The following is a 21,329-nucleotide window of genomic DNA, read 5'->3' as shown; positions in this document are numbered from 1 at the left end:
GATTATCTTCTGTGTCTGTGTTAATTGGTTTCCCTTTTCTTTGTTGAAGAGGGTCTGTGCAATCCTTCTGCCTAGTCCGCCATCTTGCCCCGCCTCCAGCAAGTTAGTTTTACATTCAACAATTTATCCACATTTTGTTTTGTGACACTGGTTGCAAACTTCACAGTGTAACAGCATTGTTCCACTTTCTCCCTGTCTTCCCTGTTTCCATCCCTCCTCCTTTCCTGCCCCTTTCTGCCTTCTGAGTTTTGTCTTTGGGCAAATGCTGCCCTTGTGGTTCCGTACTGTTGACTGCTCTGAGTAGTACTGTTCCTGCCTGGTGTTACTGTTCCCTTTATAGGCCTGTCTACTGCTTGGCTTAAAGTTGCTCCCTGGGGGTGCGTTCAGTTCCAGGATACAAGAGTATGTAAAGACCACAGTCTTGGGGGTTCAACCAGTTAAGAATTTAATTTTAATTTAAAAAGCAAGTACTTTTCTTGTCCACCCAAAGGCAATTACTTTTAAATGATAATCAAATGGTTAATTTAAAATTAAATTGAGTAGTGCGGATTCTTTAGCACTTATTGGTATGACATGGTATTTAGTAGGAGCTCAATAAATGTTTATTGAATAAATGAATAATGGACCATTCTTTTGTTGGCCTTATAAATTCCACTGAAAAATTACATCTAAACATAGTCCATTCACCATATTCTCCCTAATTCCAATATTTGTCTCACCTAACCTATTTCCAAGGCTTACAGTTGCAGAGATAAGAATCAATCCCATTCAAAGCAAACCATGCATAAAAATTATATGAAAAATTGTATGAAAAGCTTTTATTACTTGCTTCAAACATAATAAAGAAGAAAGTCTTCACTAACAAAATATTTTACAGTGTACTACTATTTTTCTTTGCCCAGCAAAGTATTTGCCTTCTCAATGCCGAATTCTAGAGGGACTTCTCAAAGGTTATTCTTTGTGCCTTGAGACATCATCATGACTGGCTTCTAGATATGTTTTGTTCACCATTCCGGTTATATTATTGATCGATTTCAAAGAGTAAAAACAGTACAGAGCAAACAAGAAAGCTCAATAAAGTTGTGTAAAATGAAATAAAAGTGGGAGGAAAGGGGGCCATTTCACTTTGTTCATAAATCAAACCTTATCTTTGTAACTCCTTTCAATTCCACCATGCTCTAGGCAAACTGAGTCACTGCTGCCTCTCTCCCTTCTCAATTTTCACACTGAGCCCTTGTTTCTGCAGCCCAGTATGTGGAAAGTCTCTGCATAGACATTTCCTCCCACTGACCAATTTCCAGTGGCTAAATCCTCTGCATGTTTAAGGCCCAGCTCAAACATCATCCATTCTTGAAACCTTCTTTGAACGCTTTAGCTAGAAGAAATCTTGACTTTCCCAAGTAGCATCAGTGTAGCAATTTATCTAGGCCTCCCTATAATATTTACCATGTTCTACCTTGTACTTATTTTATATTTTTAATACATACTTAAGTGTTTGTGAGTATGCATATATATATATATAGAGAGAGAGAGAGAGAGAGAGAGAGAGTATTCAACAAACAAAATCGAACCCACTGCCACCAAGTCGATTCTTACTCATAGCGACCCCCGTTGGGTTTCCAAGGCTGTAAATCTTTATGGAAGTAGATTGTCTCATCCTTCCCATTGCCCAACCTTCCTCCCATGGAGCAGCTGGTGGGTTTGAATCACTGACCCTGGGGTTAACAGCCAAATGCCTTAACCACTACACCACCAGAACTCCTTAAAGATGTAGTATTAGTAGTTACTTACACTTTTAATCTCTTCTAATAATTTCTAAGGAGCTCTGGTGGCATAGTGCCACTCCTTGGAAGGAAGGTTGGGCAATCTACTTCCGTAGTGATACTGCCTCGGAAACCCAAGGCTATGAGTTAGATCCGACTCAATGGTGTCATGCATGCATACATGCAATAATTTCTAAACTTCCATGTACAGACTTGGTGCCAACTAATCTTTACTCCTTCCATAAGGCCTAGTTCATGTCTTTCACAGTAGGTGATGATTAAATGACAGACCATAAAATAATGAGTTCTTATCACCTATTGCTTTGTGTACTATTTGCAAAATGAATGAAATGAACAAAGCCATATGATATGCTAAAGTCACCAAGAACTAGGTCACCCATGGTATAAACATCTATTTTCCTCTTCTAATCTTCATAGTTGGGCTCAAGTATAGCAGGGATCATGGAGCTGGTGCGGGATCGGGCAGTGTTTTGTTCTGCTGTGCATAGGGTCGCTATGAGTTGGAAATGACTCAACGGCACCTAACAACAACAACAACAACAACAATCTTCATAGTGGAGGGAGTGACTTAACACACTTACAGTCAAGTGCCCTTCATGATGATCTGGGAAATGAATGAACAAGTATTCAGTAGCAACCAGCTGCATTATGGAGTCACCTAGGAACTCCATCCTCTGATTGTGGCCTCTAAAAAAAGAAAGAAAACAACATAAAGAGATCAGTAAACATCTGTGAATTAAAAAAAAAAAAAAAGAAAGAAAAAAACGAAAAAACAACCAGGAGTTTTAAAAAGGCATCATATAAAAAGGTGACATGTTCATTGCACTTTAAAGCACAAAACTAAATACAGTTTTCTAAGGCCTCTCCATTGAGATCTGAGTCATTAACGGTTGAATTTCAAAGAAGAGTAAAGTGAGTACTATTGAAGGGTTCAATAGTTGTTCAAATAGAGACTGGTGATAAGTACCAGGTTAGTCACTGCAGATTATCCTATAAACCAGTCAGGAAGAATAACCTTGTAACAAAGCAAAAAGGCCCAAGAATTTTCTTTGCTAAAACTTTACTTCTCTTTTGGAATATATACTCCATTACTCTGATCTGGAATTCAGTTTAAGGATACTTTAAAAATCCATGACAAGAATCTTAAACTTTCATAATTTGCAGAGTTACAAATATTTCATAAGAAGAGTCAAACAAATGAATAAAAAATAACACACAAATAAATAAAATTTAGTTATTTCTTATTTCACTACCTGAACTTCAAACCATTCCTCTAGAAGAGGGGTTGGAAGGCCACATCCAGCCCATGGCCTGCTTTTGTACTTAACGTTTTATTGGGACCCAGCCATACTCATTCATTCCCATTTTATCTATGGCTGCTATCATGCTCCTACGGCAAGGCTGAATTGCTGCAGGAAAGACCACAGGACTCGCAAACCTAAAATATTTAATATCTGTCCCTTTACAGAAGAAGTTGTTAACGTTCTTCTTCACGTTTCTTCTCTATTTATGAACAAACAAGTCGCCTGACAACTGGACCACAGAGAGTGGGCTGGAGCACACCCCCGGTTCACACCAGGGTCCGGCTGCCCGTCCATCCCACAAGGTGACTTTCCTGGATATGGGTGAAATCTCCACTCCTCTGAAGGGCATATGGCAGCACAGGTTTGGGGCTGCTTCCTCGAAGCAGTCATGCTGGGACTACAGGGGTGCTCCTCACTCACAGGGTCAGATGGTTAAACCCCACGGTTCTCAATGTGAAGGCTCGGGCCAGAAGTCGAACATGAGTAAAAATTACTCCAATTGCTTCTTCAAACTCAGTAAGTTTCTGTAGAACTGGAGAAGTCTCAATAAGTTGTCGATCAGTATTTGGCTCTTGTAGCTACAGGGAAAGAGAAATAAAATAAAATCACGCAGTACAACTTTAGTTATATTAGTAAGTATCAATTCTAGGATAAAAAGTACTCTGTAAAATTCCTTTCCCATGGGCCAGAATTTCTGAAATGCCCATAAAACACGTAAGTATCTTTCTCATCTCTTATAATGGTAAACAAACCTAACATTTAAAGAAGACTCAAATAATGTTTCTCAATTTTCTAACACACTTTAAGGCCAAGTGCCGTCCATCAAAATTCTAAGGAAGATGCAAGCTGAAGAACAGCTGGTGGGAAACACTGTATCTACTGAAGCAAACCTCACATTTATCCCAATGCCCGGAGGGTTTGTTCAACACAGATGGCTGGGTGGTACCCCAGAGTTTCCTGAGAATGAGCCTTTCTGACAAGTTCCCAGCTAATTCAGATGCTGCCAGTCTGGGAACCGCCCTTTGAGAACCACTGCATTACAGCAACTTGACTACTGTATGCTTCTAGGGATCAATCTATTTTTAGAAGCTCTGGCGGTATAGTGCCTAAGGCATTTGACTGCCAGTCAGAAGGCTGGCGGTTCAAACCCACCAGCCACTCTTCGGAAAGATGACTGGGCAATGTATTTCCATACAGATACCACCTCAGAAACCCAAGAAGGGGTCTCTATGAAAACAAAACCCACTGCCACGAAGTCAATTCCAACTCAGAGTGATCCTATAGGACAGGGTAGAACTCCCCTATAGGGTTTCCAAGGCTAGAAATCTTTATGGAAGCAGACCACCTCATCGTTCTCCCATGGAGTGGCTGGAGGGTATGAACAACCAACCTTCTGGTCAGCAGCCCAATGCTTTAACCAGCTCCATTTTGGCAAATGAGTATCATCACATGGATTTTGCTCACACTGGAGAACAATGAGCCTTTAACAACTGGTAGCAAATAAATATGAAAAGTATAATTAAAACCAACATTTTCAACCACTTTAGGCAAGTTTCAATCATTAATTTTTGTTAATACAATATTTTTTAAATACTCTAATTTAATGCCATTTATTACTGTAAAGTATCTCATGAGAGTTCCGTCACTACTGATTATTGTATTTATCGTATTTATCTTACACACACATATATAAATATGCATGCATATGTGTATATGTGTATGTATGTGTGTGTGTGTGTGTGTATATATATATATATACACACACACACACACACATACATACATGCACACATGTATATATATATCTCCAAAGTAAAACAACTAAAAGGAAAGAATAGTAAGAATTTTAAACTAACTGGGGAAAAGGATGTCACTGTGCCTAAATCCTTAAAATTCTGAAACCATGAGGAAAAAGTCACCACTCTATACTATTTAGTTTACAGTCTGTTTTATGCAGGATGGAGCAAGACAGGGCAGTGTTTTGCTCTGTTGTAGACAGGGTCACTACGAGTTGGAATCTACTCGATGGCACCTAACAACAACAACTATGTGTTTTATGCAACCTGAGTCAAAGCCCTCAATGTCTAAGATCCAAATTAGGTTACAATTTAGCAATGTTATTTTAGTATTTGTTCTACTTTTTCAACAAGCTCAGACTTGTTTCCACATTATTTTCTCTGTAACAGCAGGCTTGTAGATATCCTGGAGTCAAAATATTATGCTTTAAATATCACTTTTCTTTTTTGGTAAAACATCACTTTGCCAGCAGCTCTACCTGCCTGGCGAGGGAAGGCAACTAACTCCCAGTGCTGCCTCCCCAGCCCAGGCCATGAAAACAACATGCATAGGTTCTCTGGACTGTTGGCTCCAACGTTTTCCAGTTCTGACCCCACAGCTGAACATCATGATGCTACTGAAGAGAATCAGAGGATAAATGAAGGAGGGGAAAAAAAAAGACAAACTAACAAAACAAACACCAGGAGCTATAAAGCTCGCTGCAGATGGGAAGGTCATACTTACTTGGAGTGGGTGGAGAGGATAATTGAGCCAGACTTCACGCAGGTCCTGGAAAACGGAGTGATGCCTTTAATGCCCAAGGGAGCCATTTAACACACCCTAGACCACTAAATAAAATGTCATTATTTGAAATACTGAACTATTTCAGATGCTCACTCCACTTACTGCAAATTCAATAGTGCTAGCAAATGAATTTTTTTAAAGTGTATTCACCACTCAAAACTGCCTTCAGTGACTCTAGTTAGCCTATTAAGCTGGAGGTGGGGGGAGCCATCTCCAGCCCTAAGAAGTCAAAGATACCTTTCAAAATTAAAACTTAGTTTTAAAGTATTTACTGTATTTGGGGAACCTCTGGTAGAGTAGTGCCTAAGGCACTTGACTGCTAACCAGAAGGCTGACGGTTCAAACCCACCAGCCACTCCTCGGAAGGAAGATGGGGCAATCTACTTCCATAGTGATACTGCCTCAAAACCCAAGGCAGGTCACTATGAGTCGGGTCCAACTCGATGGCACATAACAATAACAACAATCCACTGGATTAAGCTGCAGCTTTCACCATGTTTTTCAGGTCACCAATCCCCAGAAATATACATCAGCTGTGCCTTCTGTAATTAAAACTCATCTCAAATGCCCCTTATTTTGGCCATTAACTCATCATCATATGAGCCATTTTAAGAGAGGAGCAAGAAACACTATCTAGTTCATATGCTCTTACTTTAATGAGGCCACACTCTTAATTGTGGCTCATTACAAATGTTTACTTGATATATGGGAATGAATGAACTTTACAGAAAAACCCCACTATATTACATTACCCACTGAGTTCAAGCTAGAAGCAGTTAGAATTTCCTGAGGATAATGGTGTTTTTCCTTTACTTTTGACTCTAGGGAGCCTTTTACTGAACTTTCTGGCCTTGATGTTAGATTTTTGAAATAATAAAAAATTTTAAAAAACAAGGAAGAACTTATGTTTATAAAGTTTTTTTTTTTTTTTTTTTAGGAGGGACATTGGAAAATTTAGTATCACTTGTGATACACATGATGATAAAGTAAAATACCCAGTATTTTTGTACAACTTGTGTGTTAATAAAATACACTTAAATTTTGAGGTTTTCTTTTGTTGTTGTTTTGCCAACAATAAAAGGTTTGTGAATAACTTTCTTTTAAGCAGGAGCTGATTACCCAACAAGCAAGATAAGCTCAGGCTTACTTGTGCTTACTTACTAATCTGTAATGAATAGTAAGAAAACACAAGTAAGCCCGTGCTTACCTTGCCTCCTGGGTACTGTGTCCCTGACAGAGACTATAAATTTTAAACGAAGCTTTGGTTCTGTAGGAAGGTGCTGACAGATGCCAGCTGTGCCTAGAAGGTGAACCTCTGACGTGGTAACAAATGTGAAACTGTTCACTACAGATGAGTAAGTAAGCACAAGTAAGCCCCTGCTTACCTTGCTTGTTGGGTAATCCAACACTGACTTTAAGGCATTTTAAAGTAATTCTCTTGACCAGTTCAAAGACGCTTCTGTTGAAATCTGTGTGTGGCATGAATTACACTGCTCATCTTTTTCTCCTTGCCACCTCCTCTGGGTTCTCTCAATGCTTCCCTTCCCTCCACCCTAAGTGAAATGTCAGGCCCTTCCCTGATCTAGTCATTCTCCTCTTCTGCGGAGAATTCCACCATCCTCATTGCTGTCACTAAGCTCTTGCAATTTGGATACTCATTCATCTCTGCTGCAGTTTTGACCTCTCATTGAAGCCATGAGTCCATAACTTTGTTTCAATGGGGGATTCTTTACCTCATACCCAACGTGACTGAATGGTAATTTTTCACCATTCACCTTAAAATAGGGAGTGTCACGTTATGGAAGACAACAGGATTGGGAGTTAGAGTCCCTAGGTTTAATCTTGATTCTATGTTGGCAAAGAACTCAACCTCTCCAACCCTCAGTTTCCTCAAGTGTGAGACAAAGATAATCACAATACCTAATTCAAAATGCTCTATGATGCTACATTCAAAGGACCAAGTCCAGTGCTCAGTGCTGTCTCTTAGAAAATGCTGCTATTAATGGTGATGATGATCAACCACAATGACGACTAACTCCAATCTCCAAAGCTCAGGGACATCCTAATTCATCTTTCTCCTTCGTGCTTTTCACTGGAAATACTGTGATTTCTGCTGCCACCCATCCGGGTTTAATGATATAATGCCTCATAACTAGACCATCTGACTGCTCCCATTTCCTTTAGTCCACCCTGCACACCCTGCACTATTGTGTCAGAGAAAATACACTGAGAAAGATCTAAACTGGAATCCCAATTCTACCATTTATTACCTAACGGACTTTTGGAAAGTTTCCTACCTCCATTTTGCTATTCTCAAATATGTTAATTGCTGACTGGCCATTCATTCACACAAGATATTTTTATTGAATACCTATTATGTAGTGTTATTAAGACGAATGAGACACTATCCTTGACCTCAGAGTTCACAGCTGGGAAGGGTAAAGGTAAGTGAGCATTGTTTAGTAAATGGATATGTTTTATAACAGTGATATGTGCTAGGGGCTAGGAAACTTCTGCTTGGGGTCTCCAATAAAGCTTTAAAAAGGAGTTAGTTCTTCAGATGTACCCTGAAGAATAAGAAGAAATTTGCAAAGCAGCAGAGGCTGAAAATCAAAAGCAGGGCAAAACAATAAGAAGTATGGCACAACTTGGAACAATGTAATTAATGTCACTGAAATACATATGCAGAAACTGTATTAATGTATATTTTATTGTGTATATTTTCACAACAAAAAAATAAGCAGGCCGCAAATAAATGCACAAACAATATGCCTCAAAGTACATGAGCACACACACACACACATACACACACAAAAAACAATTCCTAGTGAACAGAGTAAAAGGGGCTGAGGAGGAGATTAGAAAACCAAGTGGGAGTCAGATTACAAAAACTATTAAATGGTCTGCTGTGTAGTCTACATTTTGGTAGATGATAAATAAAGAAATTTTAAGCAAGAAAGGCCATAACCAAATCAGTGCATTAAAAAGACAACACGAAATGTAGTATCAATGACGAACTAAAAGATTGGGGAGTGTCTTAGTTCTCTAGTACTGCTTTAATAGACATACCACAAGCAGATAGCTTCAACAGGAGTTTATTCTTTTATAGTATGTTGTTGTTATTGTTATGTGCTGTCAAGTCGGACACAACTCATAGCGACTCCTTCTTGGGTTTCCGAGGCAGCATCACTACGCAAGTGGATTGCCCCATCTTCCTTCCAAGGAGTGGCTGGTGGGTTTGAACCACCAGCCTTCTGGTTAGCAGTCAAGTGCTTTAGGCACTACACTACCAGAGCTCCTTCTTTTATAGTACAGGAGGCTAAAAGTCTGAATTCAGAGTGCCAGCTCTAGTGTCTTGGTAAAGGCCCCTCAACCTTGGTCTTCGGCTCTGCCTCTTGTTCCAGGCACACTGGAGCTGGAGGCATCTTCTAACTCACACAGATGCTGGCTACTGAGGCTGATGAACCCAAGATTTGCAAGCAACACAGCAGGCCACTGGTTCAAGTCCAGGAACAACCCCAAGATTGGCAGGCAACAGAGCCCAAAGTGTGCCCAAAAGCTCCAGACCTTTTCACAAACTTTCCTATATACTGGAAGCAGGCCACAACCTGAAGTTAACTATCCTCCAACTACTTAGCTGCTAACAGCTGAATCCACCATGGAGGTTATTACAATCTCATCTCAGGCAATAACTACATCCAGCTGCACAGCCACTCAAAGCCAGGCCTAGCCAAGCTGACACACAACCTTAACTACCACAGGGAATGACAACCACTTAAATAGTTCAAGTGAGAGATGATAAAGTGAGAGATAAAAATAAAGGGGAGAAACGTGCTTGTGGACTAAAAGCGATGGGTTCAGACAATAACCTGGTTGAACAGGAGGTATCTGTGAAACAGGCTTGTGAAGCTGTCCAGGGAAAGACTGAACCAGAGATCCTGGGAGTGTGACCACAGACAGGACGTGCAAAGAAAAAACAAAACAGGGAGAATAGGAAAGATGACAAAACAATACCTCCTAGCTTTCTAACGGAGTCCCTAGACGGTGCAAACGGTGAAAGTGATTACCTGCTGATCCAAAGGCTGGCAGCTCGAGTCCACCTGGAGTATCTCAGAAGAGAGGCCTGGTGATTCACCTAAAACGTCAGCCACTGAAAACCCTTTGAGCATAGCTCTACTCGGAAGCGTGGGGTTGCCACAAGCCAACCTGGTTCAATGGCAACTCATTACCTTGCTAAAGGATTATCAAGACGATCTAAACGAAACCACGGGTATGAATGCACTAGGGAAACCATGAAGAAACAGCAGTTTAAAATATTGAAAGATTAAAATACTATTTAAGAGTAAAAAGTGTCTGGGGCTAGAAGAGTAAAGTCAGTTCAGACTGAGAAAGTGAAAACAGCCCTGCTGTTAATCAGGTTGGGAGGATAGCCAGAGACAGAGGCAGCTGTGAAGTGAACAGGAAACCATGCTTCCCTCAAGGTCGCACAGCAGCTATCAAAGGCCACAGTGACCCCCTCTCCGAGTGACTACTGATTCTGCCAATGTTGTCTCTGACCTGCTTCATTATTTCTCATCTCCTAAATAAAGATCACTGGAGATACTCAAGTGTTAAACCGCCCTCACTTCATGACAGCACCTGACGCCAAATTAATCCCTGCTTCCCCTAATCTGGGCTCAGGAAAGACAACCAACCAAGAACTGACCTCTGCTTCTGCAGCCCCTCATCAGAGTCCCGCAGCATGAACCCAGGCTTAAAAAGGACACTCCGTCCTCCCTCTGATTAAAGTGCCCACCTTCACTGCACCACTCAGTAAGTCTGACTCTGTCAGTGTGTGGGTCATCCCTGGCTGATGACACACTTCCTATACCGTCATGCAAAAAAGTACTGTGGTTCACCGATGTCTCTCACGCTAATGCTAAGAGATGTAAACGAATATAGAGACATCCAACAAGTCTGGAAGTCCAAGTGTACTTGAAAGTGCTGATGCTGAAGGAGCACGTGTCACTGAGCCCTGATGCGCTTCATAAAAGACACACGAAACAAATTCTGAATCTCAAACGTCCCATTTGTAAGATAATGTTCAGACTCTGTTTTTACATTTAGTCCTTTATTCATTTCCTTCTTTAACAAATATTTATTAAATACAGCACATGGCAGCCCTGCACTAGGTACTGGAAATACAAGATAAGCTTGCTAAGTACACAAGTGGGAAAAAAGCTGTTTAAAGAGAGAAAGGAATCTAAATAAAAACTCTGATGCAATTAAGAACACAAGGTGTAAAACTGCATGTAATTCAGGAAAAGAGAAACATAAGGTGGATAAGGGGGTGTGGGTAAGACAGGACAAGGGGGGAAAGGAGTTTAGGGGGTGGGGAGGACTCAGGCAATGGAGGAAGAAAGCCCGAGAAAGAAGTTGCTGAAATTGCCAACAAAAGATAAAGGCCAAAACAGATATTTTAAGACTTGAGAAAGAAGTCTTAAAATGCATGCCATCTGCTACAGATATAAATCAAGATGCACATTTGTTTATAGGTGTAGGGCAAGATGGGGGAAGTGGTGTGTCTATAGATAATGTAATTTCCCCATCAGAAGGACATTCACACACACCAAAATCATAACATATCTCCCCCAAACAAAGGAAAAAGCCAGATCCTCAGGTATGAACATTGTCTATACCATGTTTTTCAAACCTATTGATTGGTTTACTTCTTAACTATCCTAAGTAATACAGTAATAGCATCTGACAGCCACTTAAGCTGTAGGTTTCACAAAGGCTAACAACACTGGCTTCCTACGTGCTTTATTACTCCGGGAGGGCTATTTCATTCAATTATAATGACATTTCCATTTGGAATAGAGTCGCCTCTCCCTTTCAATGTTAAATTGGTTTGTTTTGGTACAAAAACCATCAAGTATGCTCTATTACATGCAAGATTAAAAAGGTATCTTTAGCAATATTAATAGCTTAATACACTGTTTTGGTTACTAACAGTCTATTTTAGATTCTATCATATTTTCTTAAAGTATAATTTGCTAAAAAACCCCAGCACTTCTACATTCTGTTCATAGCCCTATCAGACACACCCTATGAACTGACTTTCTAAATAAATATACATTTAGTGAGTCTACTAAGTTATAAAACATTTTTAAAAAACCATAAAGAGAAAAGCCAACTGAGCCTGCATAGGGGAGGTACCCAATGATTATAAAATATAAAATCATAATTAACTTCAAGATACTTCAAAATGAGGCAAAGTCTTCTTATATTTATAACTATATTAAATTTACAAGTGACTATGAGGAAAGATGAAATTCCAGGTAGAAGAAAAATTCCTAGCATAAATAAATAAGCGTTTTTGATGTACTTGAAATCTACCAACAGACAGATACTTGGTTTCTTCTCCACTGTCTTCAAAATACCAAGACTAGTGTAAATCCTACTGCCTGTAATGACACATAACTGAGAGAAATCAAGTGATTGCAGACAAATACCGGATCATTGAAGAGTAAGCGTCCAAATAACTGTTTGGCTTCCTCCAGGCTTCCCTCCAAGTAAACAGCTCCTAGATGAAAGGAAGAGGATGCCAAAAGGCAGGCTGTATTAATATTCAGAGAAAATTACATATCACCATAAAAAGCAGAAAAGCAAGCCAAAAGCCACACACCGAAAAACTGACAAGATCTGAAGCAATTGTTTCAAAGCTAGTGTTTTCCCTCTTTTAGCTTGCTTTGTATTATACATTAGACTGATACAAAATTCAGTTTACTAAAATATAAATCTAATACCATATATGCAAGAAGTCAAATATGAACTACCTGAAGAGTGTTAAGTATGAACCTTGTTGTTAAGGGAACTAGGCACAAATACCTGATTTTAGGGAAAATGCTTTTTATTGTCTATCTTTATGTTTTAGACCAAATACAGACAGGCATCTAAAGAAAAATACCTGAAAGACAAAATCTGAGTCTAGATTGATGAAGGCTTTTATGCACGAGAAGGGCAGCCTTTGTCTTTAATTTGAAACAATTAAGTACACATTCAGCATTAGTCATAACCAGTACTACAGTAACATTCTAACTAGGTGTGAAGACTGAAATAGCCCCGGAGTTGTTTAGTTGCTGTTGAATTGGCTCTGATCACGGGACCTTGTGTATAACAGAACAAAATGCCCAGTCCTGCGCCATTTGCAGGGCTGTCATATTTTCTTGAAACCATATTTTACATTTGTATTTAGGACGCCTATTTCCCATGTAAAATATTAAGAAACTTAAGTTACCAGGGCTTTTGATGACTAAATACATTAATACTTGGGTTGTCATCATTAGGTGCCATCTAGTCAGCTCCAACTCACAGCAACCCCAGGTACAACAGAACGGAACACTGCCCGATCCTGTGTCAGCCTCACAATGCTTGCCATACCTGAGCCCATCACTGCAGCCATTGTGTCAATCCATCTCACTGAGGGTCTTCCCCTTTTTTGCTGACCCTTTAGTTTACTAAGCATGATATCCTTCTCCAGGGAATAGTTCCTCTGACAACATGATCAAAGTAGGTGAGATGAAGTCTGGCCATTCTCACTTCCAAGGAGCATTCTGGATGTACTTCCTCTAGGACAGATTTGTTCATTCTTTGGCAATTCATGTTATATTCAGTACTCTTCACCAGCACCACAACTCAAAAGCATCAACTCTTTTTCGGTCTTCTTTATTCATTGTTGAGCTTTCACATGAATGTGAGGCAACTGAAAATACCATAGTTTGCATTCACAATGAAACAAACTCACCACCGTCGAGTCGGATCTGACTAAAAGTGACCCTTCCTTGGGTTTCTGAGGCAGTATCACTACAGATAGATTGCCTAATCTTCCTTCCAAGGAGTGGCTGGTGGGTTTGAACTGCCAGGCTTCTGGTTAGTAGTCAAATGCCTTAGGCACTACGCCACCAGAGCTCCTATGGTTTGTGTTAGGCACATCTTAATATTGAAAAAGATATCTTTATTCTTCAGTGCTTTAAAGGGGTCTTTTGCCAGCAGATCTGCCCAGTGCAATATAACATCTAATTTCTTGACTGCTGCTTCCATGGGTGTTGATTATAGAACCAAGTAATATGAAATCTTTGACAACTTCAATCTTCTCTCCACTTACCGTGATGCTGCTTAGTGGTCCAGTTGTGAAGATTTTTGTTTTCTTTATGTTGATGTGTAATCCATACTTAAGACTGTGTAGTCTTTAATCTTTATCAGTAAATGCTTTAAGTCATCTTCATTTTCAGCAAGCAAGGTTGTGTCCTCTGCATATCATAGGTTGTCAATGATTCTTCCTTCAATCCTTTTGCTACTCTCTTCTCCAAACAGTCCAGCTTCTCAGATAATTTGCTCAGCATACAGAATGAATAAGCCTAGTGAAAAGATACAACCCTGAAGAACACTCTTCCTGATTTTAAACCATGCAGTATCCCCTTGCTCTGTTTGAATGACAGCCTCCTGGTCTATGTACAGCACAATTAAGTATTTTGGAACTCTAATTCTTTGCAATGTTATCCAATATTTGTTAGGATCCACACAGTCAAATGCTTTTACATAGTCGATGAAACACAAGTAAACATTCTTTGCTTTCAGCCAAGATCCATTTGACATCAGCAATGATATCCCTCATTCCATGTCTTCTTCTAAATCCAGCTTGCATTTCTGGAAGTTCCCAGTTAATACACTGCTGCAACATTTTTTGGATTATCTTCAGCAAAATTTTACTTGCTTATGATATGAATGATGCTGTTTGATAATTTCTGCATTCTGTGGGATCACCTTTCTTTGGAATGGGTACAAATATGGATCTCTTCCAGTCAGTTGGCCAGGTAGCTGTCTTCCAAATTTCTTGGCATAACTGAGTGAGTGCCTCCAGTGGGGGATCCAATTGTTTAAACATCTCAATGGGTATTTCTGGTTTTCTAACTCCAGGTCTTTACACAGTTCATTATAATAACTGACTATGTCTTCTCAAGCTGCTCTTCGAAATCTGTTAAGCTCTTTTATCTTGTCATTTCTTCCATTTGCTTTAACTACTCCCTGTTCATAAGCAAGTTTCAGAATCTCTTCTGACATCCCTTTTGGTCTTTTCTTCCTTTGCTGCCTTTTTATGACCTTCTTCTTTCCTCATGTATGACGTCATCCCACAATTCCTCTGGTTTTTGGTCATTTGTACTAAGTAAGTGAAATCTATTCTTCAGATGTCTCTAAATTGAGACAGGATATAATCAATGTTATATTTTGGCTCTCAAGGACTTGATTTAATTGTCTTCAACTTGAACTTTCATATAAGAAGTTGATGGTATATTCCACAGTCAGCTCCTGGCTTTGGTTAAGCTGAAGATATTGAGCTTCTCCGTCGCCTCTTTCCACAGATATAGTTGATCTGATTCCTGTGTATTCTATCTGGTGAGATCCACATGTATAGCCACCATTTATGTTGTTGAAAAGGTATCTGCAATGAATAATTTATTGGTCTTGCAAAATTCTATCATGAAATCTCCAGTGTAATTTCTATCACCAAGGCCAAATTTTCCAACTACCGGTGATTCTTCTTTGTTTCCAACTGTTTTGGTTACTTTGTGCTGCTGTAATAGAAAATTCCACAAACGGATGGCTTAAACAAACGAGAGTTTATTCTCTTACAGTTTAGGAGGCCAGAAGTCCGAGTTCAAAGTTCCAAGCTCTAGGGGCTGGGTGAAAGCCCCTCGACCTTGGGCTTCAGCTCTGCCTCTTGCTCCCAGCCCACTGGAGCTAGAGGTGTCTCTTTACTCAGGCAGCTTCTCGCTGCTGAGGCTAGCCCAAGGTTTGTAAATAAAATGGCACAGTCCCAATATTACCAAACAACATGGCAGGCCACTAGTTCAGGTCCAGAACCAGTCCCAAGATCAGCAGGAAACATGGCAGGCTGCTAAATGAAGACTGAGCTACATGCAGGGTCCAAGTGTGCCAAAGACCTGCAGAGACCTTTCTCAATATTTTTCCTTATATACATGAAGCAGATCACATCCCTAGAGCAGCTACTCAGCTGCTCATGGTAGATTTCACCATGGAACTGATTGTCAGTCTCATCTTGGGGAATAACTACAACCAGCTGTCCAGCCACTCAAAACCAGGCCCACAAAGTTGACACATAACCATAACTACCACACCAACTTTCACATTTCAATCACCAGTAATAATCAATACATCTTAATTGCATGTTTGGTCAATTTCAGATGGCAGAAGTTGGTAAAAATCTTCAATTTCCTCATCTTTGGCTTTAGTGGTTGGTGGATACATTTGAATAATAGTAGTATTAACTGGTCTTCCTTGCAGGCATATGGATATTATCCTATCACTGACAACACTGTACTTCAGGATAGATTTTGACACATTTTTTTCTGACGATGATTACCATGCCATTCCTCTCCAATCTGTCATTCTTTATAATAGTAATAATAATAAAAAGAGGAGGAGGAGGAGCGGCTTGGTGGCTACTTTTACTCCAGGCACCTTGCAAAGCATTTGCACACTCTTATCTTCACCTATATGTGACACTGAAGTTAACAGGGTATTAGAAAAGGCTTAAAGGATTTGGGCTTGTCTTAGGTGATTTGGAGGAGTGTTTAAGATAGTGGAACTTTGCTCTAGAATGAATGCTGTCAGAATTTAATATTAAAATCCTTCCAACAACTCTGTGATATAGATGACACTATCTCAATCTCAAAGATGGAGAAACTGAGGCCCCAAGAGATGAAATAACTTGCCAAAGACACAGAGTTGGCAAATGAAGGAACTGGGAATTGAATTCTGCTGCTGGCTCTGGAACCAACCCTAACACTACCTGTCAAAAATATCATGTGTACAGATCACAGTAATTCCATGTGACAAACTCACTTAAATAGGCATATCTGTGAGAAACAGACATCACTGTGAAAAGACTACGGATAATTATTAAACATCTCTCATTACCACAATTAGCATAAAAAAAAGGGAAACCTTTATTTTCATTTTCAAAGGAAGAGGGCACAAATGATAAGGAAGTACAAAGGCTTTTGAAAAATAAAATGTACTTAATCATTTATCTGAAAAAAAAATCAAGAAGCTGTCAATCTACTGTAACATTTAATTGTAAAACATACTTGCAATCACCAGGTAATTAACTCCTCCTAAGCTTCCTGTACCAACAGCTAACTGCATGGTTGCAGTGACAGAAGAACCCAAGGAAGTCACGTGTCTGCAGCAGTCTTGCTTCTAGTGAATAAATAATAGTTACACAGACTCAAGTCTTGGGATTTAAAAATGTTGTGTTTTCAATATGTTTAAATCAGAAAATCTTGAGAAGAATTTAAAACGTTAAATTTATGTGTACAGAACACATCTGTACACAGGATATTTCTGACAGGTATCATTTAGGGTTAGCTCCAGAGCCAGCAGATGGAATTCAATTTCCAGTCCCATCATTTGCCAGCTCTGTGTCTTGGCCAAGTTACTTCATCTCTTTGAGCCTCAGTTTCCTGTCTATGAGATATACTAATACTAATATACTATCACCTACTTCCAGCTGTTTTTTTTTTTTTTTTTAAATGTTTCTTTGCCTCACCAGCATCCTAATTTCTGTTCATTTATGTGTGTGACCCTGAATCATGTCTGGAGCCCACACTGTTTCAGGTGCCAAGAACATAAAGCAGAATGAGCACCATCTCTGCTCTGGAGGATGAAATTAACTACATACAACACACTGTGATGGGTGTCGTACTGGGCATTTCATACGCTTGGGGAACAAATAATTCTGCCCCAAATCTCAATTCTGATTTTTATGTGTTCTCCAGACATCTTAGACATGTAAGAAACTTTATTACAGGAAGAGCAATTACCTATCAACGCCTCAAAACAATTAGCCATTGCATGTCGAAGGTCTGATTCTCTACAAAGGTCAGGTCCATGAGCGTAAAGCATAAATCGGTCCAGTTCAAGTTTCTGCAAAATTCAAAATGACAAAAAGTGAGATAGTGAGAAAATCATAACTAATAACTCAGTATCTCCTGGTGAGAGGGGCTGTTACAAATATGCTAATATATTCTCACTGCTGTCAAGTTGAATCCAACTCATAGAGACCCCTCCTTGGGTTTCCGAGGCGGTATCTCTACGGAAGTGGATTGCCCAGTCTTCCTTCCGAGGAGTGGCTGGTGGGTTTGAACCACCAGCCTTCTGGTTAGCACTCAAATGCCTTAGGCACTACATCACCAGGGCTCCTGCTAATATATTAGGAGAGTGTAGTCTACCATTCATTAAGAACTCTGACTAACTTTGACTCCTCCCCAAAGCTTCTACAAACTGATAGTTTAAGGGGGCTCAGAATGTATCACAACTGAGCTATCCAATTCCAAACTCAGACTAACCACTAGCTCAGGTTGGAATAAGATTCTGCTATAAAACTGTGGGCCCCTGGGTTCACCCAAAAGTCTAGGAAGCCATAAACTCAACCTAAAGTTTTACAAGTCTTTTTTATTTCTTTGATTACAGTTATATGTTACTGATGTCTATACCACAGAGAAGAGATTTTTAAATGCTATAGTAAAGGGGGGGTCCTCAAAACATTCAAAATGCTACTCTTATTACTATTAAATCTTTATTTAAAAATTGGTGAAGATGCCTGGGCCCTGCATGTCTGTACTTGTATACTTTCACAGGCTTCCATGTGTACCTCTCTGAAGACTCAATGAGACTCTCAGCTTATTTTAAGGGCTCTGGGAATATTGTGTGTAATGAATTGCTTACTTTTTTCCCTCTGGCCTCAAACATACGGCCAAATTTGTGGCCCAGACCTAATAACTGTGTAAGACTCATGAATACATCTGTGTGTGGAGACCACCTCTAGCCTCAGTTAACTGTTTTACCTCTTATTTTCCCTTTCCCTTCATTTCTGTAGCTACTTAAAATCCTACTGTATCGTAACATACAAATAAACTCAATTCTTCTATAACTAGGTACAGTATGCTTTAACATACGCCTGAAATTGAATAAATAATTCTTTCCACAAAAGGAGAAAGACACAAACATTGCAACTGTATGTTTTTAAGAAGCTTAAATCTGTTCTCATTACCATGTGATTCAATTCAATAAATACCTACCAAGAAAAGCCATGCCACCTAAGAGGGAACATGTCACAAGCCAATGAACAATCTAAGGACAATTTGAGTCTCATCAGCCCGCAGAGGAAAGACACTGCAACTGTGTGTGTGTGTGTCTTGGTGTGTATCCATTATATTGGAAAAAGCCAGAGATAATAAAAATGAGACAGGTATGCTCTTCATTCTGTATTGCTAGGAATTCATGAAATAAAAATTCTCACATGGAAGCTGTTGACCACCACCAATAGAACAGCAGAAAACAGTTCTTTTTAAAAATCAATCCCAAAGTATACGAGTTTGTACCAGAATATATAAATTTTACCCATTTCATAATTTCACAGGGCAAATTCAACTGTTTTATATCTCTGAAGCCTGCCTGAGAGTGGACGGCCATAGTTTATATTATACACAAGTATTCTGGAATATCACGAATTTCCCAACTTCCTATAGTCTCTATTCTACATCCTTATTTCTTCACAAAGAGATGAGTGGGACTTTTTTGAAAAAGGAGACAGAGGTGTTCCACTGTGTGTGTGTTGAAATGTTCATTTGTCTGGGGAGCCCATGCAGCGCTTTCATTAGATTCTCAAGAGGGTCAGCAATCCCCTACCTATTTCCCCACCCACACAGGGTGAAGAACCACTAGTCTAGATACAAGAAAGGCAGGACATCCCAACCATCTCCTGAGCAAATAGGTTTTGAGCAGTAACAGGGATGTCAAAGCCTAGGTGTGGAGTAGAGGAAATCTTACAGAAATCCCTGAATGTAAAAACTGGACACGACTGTTGTTACGCATGGCTTTGCATAGCCCAGTGTTGTTATGAAACAGCTTATTTTCATGCAATGGCCATCTCCCCCGCTTTACACACACCTTCTTTTCAATTATCTGAAGATTATGCAACTCTATTATACACTAAACTGAAGAGGAAACAAAGAGGGAGGAAGAGAATAATCCATTAACATGTTTTCCAATGGACATTTATTTATATGAAATATCAGGAAAGCATTTTAATAATTAAATCAACTGAACCCTGCAGCAGTTTTACACTGCGTTTCACAGAGTCACCTCATGCTTTGTGAGGCTGTTAAAGCTTAGCCTACCTGTTGTCTAAAATTTTTCATTAAGGCATCACTATTTATATTCCCTAATGCCCCTGAGACTGGTTCAATGCCTGCCATTGTTAACGATGAAGCTAATATTACATAGAGTAAAACAGTGCATTCTTTCTAACATGAAAATCAGACTAAAATTAACCACATTTTAAATATAATGAATGCCTTGGCAAGATCAAATTAAGAACCTGGGAATAAAACTGGGATGGGTTTTTATCTACTCTTTTCTTTCAAATTCCAACTTTTATAACAAAATGAAAAAATCACTTAAGGCAAAAGTTATAGAAAACTCACAAAAGTATTCCCAGTGGCTCCTCAGTGTTGGGGAACTTAGAGTCACAGTTCCACCCACAATTGAGCAAACGCAAAGGTCTACAAGATGTAACGATTTATAATGAGAACAGTGGCAGCAGTGATAAAAAAAATAACTAGTCCTGTTTTACGAACCTCATTGTTGGATTACTATGATTCGGCGCTGTGCCAGGCACTTGGCAAAAAGAATCCCTAAAACCTAAATTATCATCTCATTTAATCTTCACAATGATCCCATGTGGCAGGTGGGATTCAGGCAGTCTCCACTGTACAGATGAGGAATCCGAAACTTGGAGAAGGAAGAGCACAATTTATTCACAGCCACCCTGAGGAGGGGTGCAGACTGGTGGGCCACGCAAGTGCCCATGCCACCCATGTGTTCTAATTTACTGCTATATGCAGCTGCTATATGCCAATGGGACCATCCAGTCAGATAACATAAGAGAAGTTCCCAGAATGGATCTGAATCAAGAATGGGCTCTGTGAGTCGCCCAGCTAAGTCAGCATGGCTAGCTGGACAGCCTACATCCTAGATTTTAATTAAAGGATTTTCAAAGATCTACAAAAGTATCTCTTTTAGATGTAAATGATCTGGAGCAATCTGTTTAAAGTTATAATGTTGTTTGTTAAAATAAAGCAACAGTGTAGTACAGTAATATTACACAAAGGCAAACTACAAAATATTTCATTTCTTTGGCTCTGTTGCTATGTTCCTTTGGCCCACATGTTCAACTCTGCTCATGCACATCTGTCAATTTTTTTTCCTCACTATTATCATGATACCTCACCATGAAATTCATCAGCTTCTGGAGAAACTCACAAAGGTACCAGAGGAAGCCTGAATCCTTAAAACCCGAGAAAAAAATACTTCCTGGTCTTAATATGCCCTTAAGAGTTGCTTATTCAAATGCAAAATTATGCAAGGACCGAAGAAGAGAATGTCAAATTTCCTGACAAAGGCTTCAAGTGTTTGCTCTACCTTTGCTAGCATGGCAAGGTGTTGATTCTGAACGATGGCAGTTCGGTAGGTCGCTAATCCTCCTTCCTCCAGACTAGGAAACAAATAGTACAAATGGACACTGCAAAAAAAGAAA

The 21,329-nt window shown here is 39.5% G+C and overlaps 1 protein-coding gene across 1 annotated transcript in view; it reads right to left on the bottom strand.

Annotated features, from left to right (window-relative positions):
• Positions 1–21,329, bottom strand: part of DROSHA (drosha ribonuclease III) — a 246,149-nt gene that overhangs the window by 50,922 nt on the left and 173,898 nt on the right. Inside the window, exons 22-27 of the mRNA XM_007951608.2 lie at positions 21,215–21,314; positions 17,554–17,656; positions 12,163–12,233; positions 5,609–5,653; positions 3,509–3,666; positions 2,366–2,471 (exon numbers count right to left, since the gene is read on the bottom strand). Coding sequence (XP_007949799.2) covers positions 2,366–2,471; positions 3,509–3,666; positions 5,609–5,653; positions 12,163–12,233; positions 17,554–17,656; positions 21,215–21,314 — 583 coding nt within the window. The remainder of the gene's footprint in view (positions 1–2,365; positions 2,472–3,508; positions 3,667–5,608; positions 5,654–12,162; positions 12,234–17,553; positions 17,657–21,214; positions 21,315–21,329) is intronic.

Source organism: Orycteropus afer, unplaced genomic scaffold, assembly GCF_000298275.1.
Source record: "Orycteropus afer afer isolate SDZICR_OR568_19922 unplaced genomic scaffold, OryAfe1.0 scaffold00302, whole genome shotgun sequence".
Classification (NCBI taxonomy): domain Eukaryota; kingdom Metazoa; phylum Chordata; class Mammalia; order Tubulidentata; family Orycteropodidae; genus Orycteropus; species Orycteropus afer.
The sequence above is the reverse complement of the archived record's forward strand: the minus strand, read 5'-3'. Positions and strand labels throughout refer to the sequence as shown.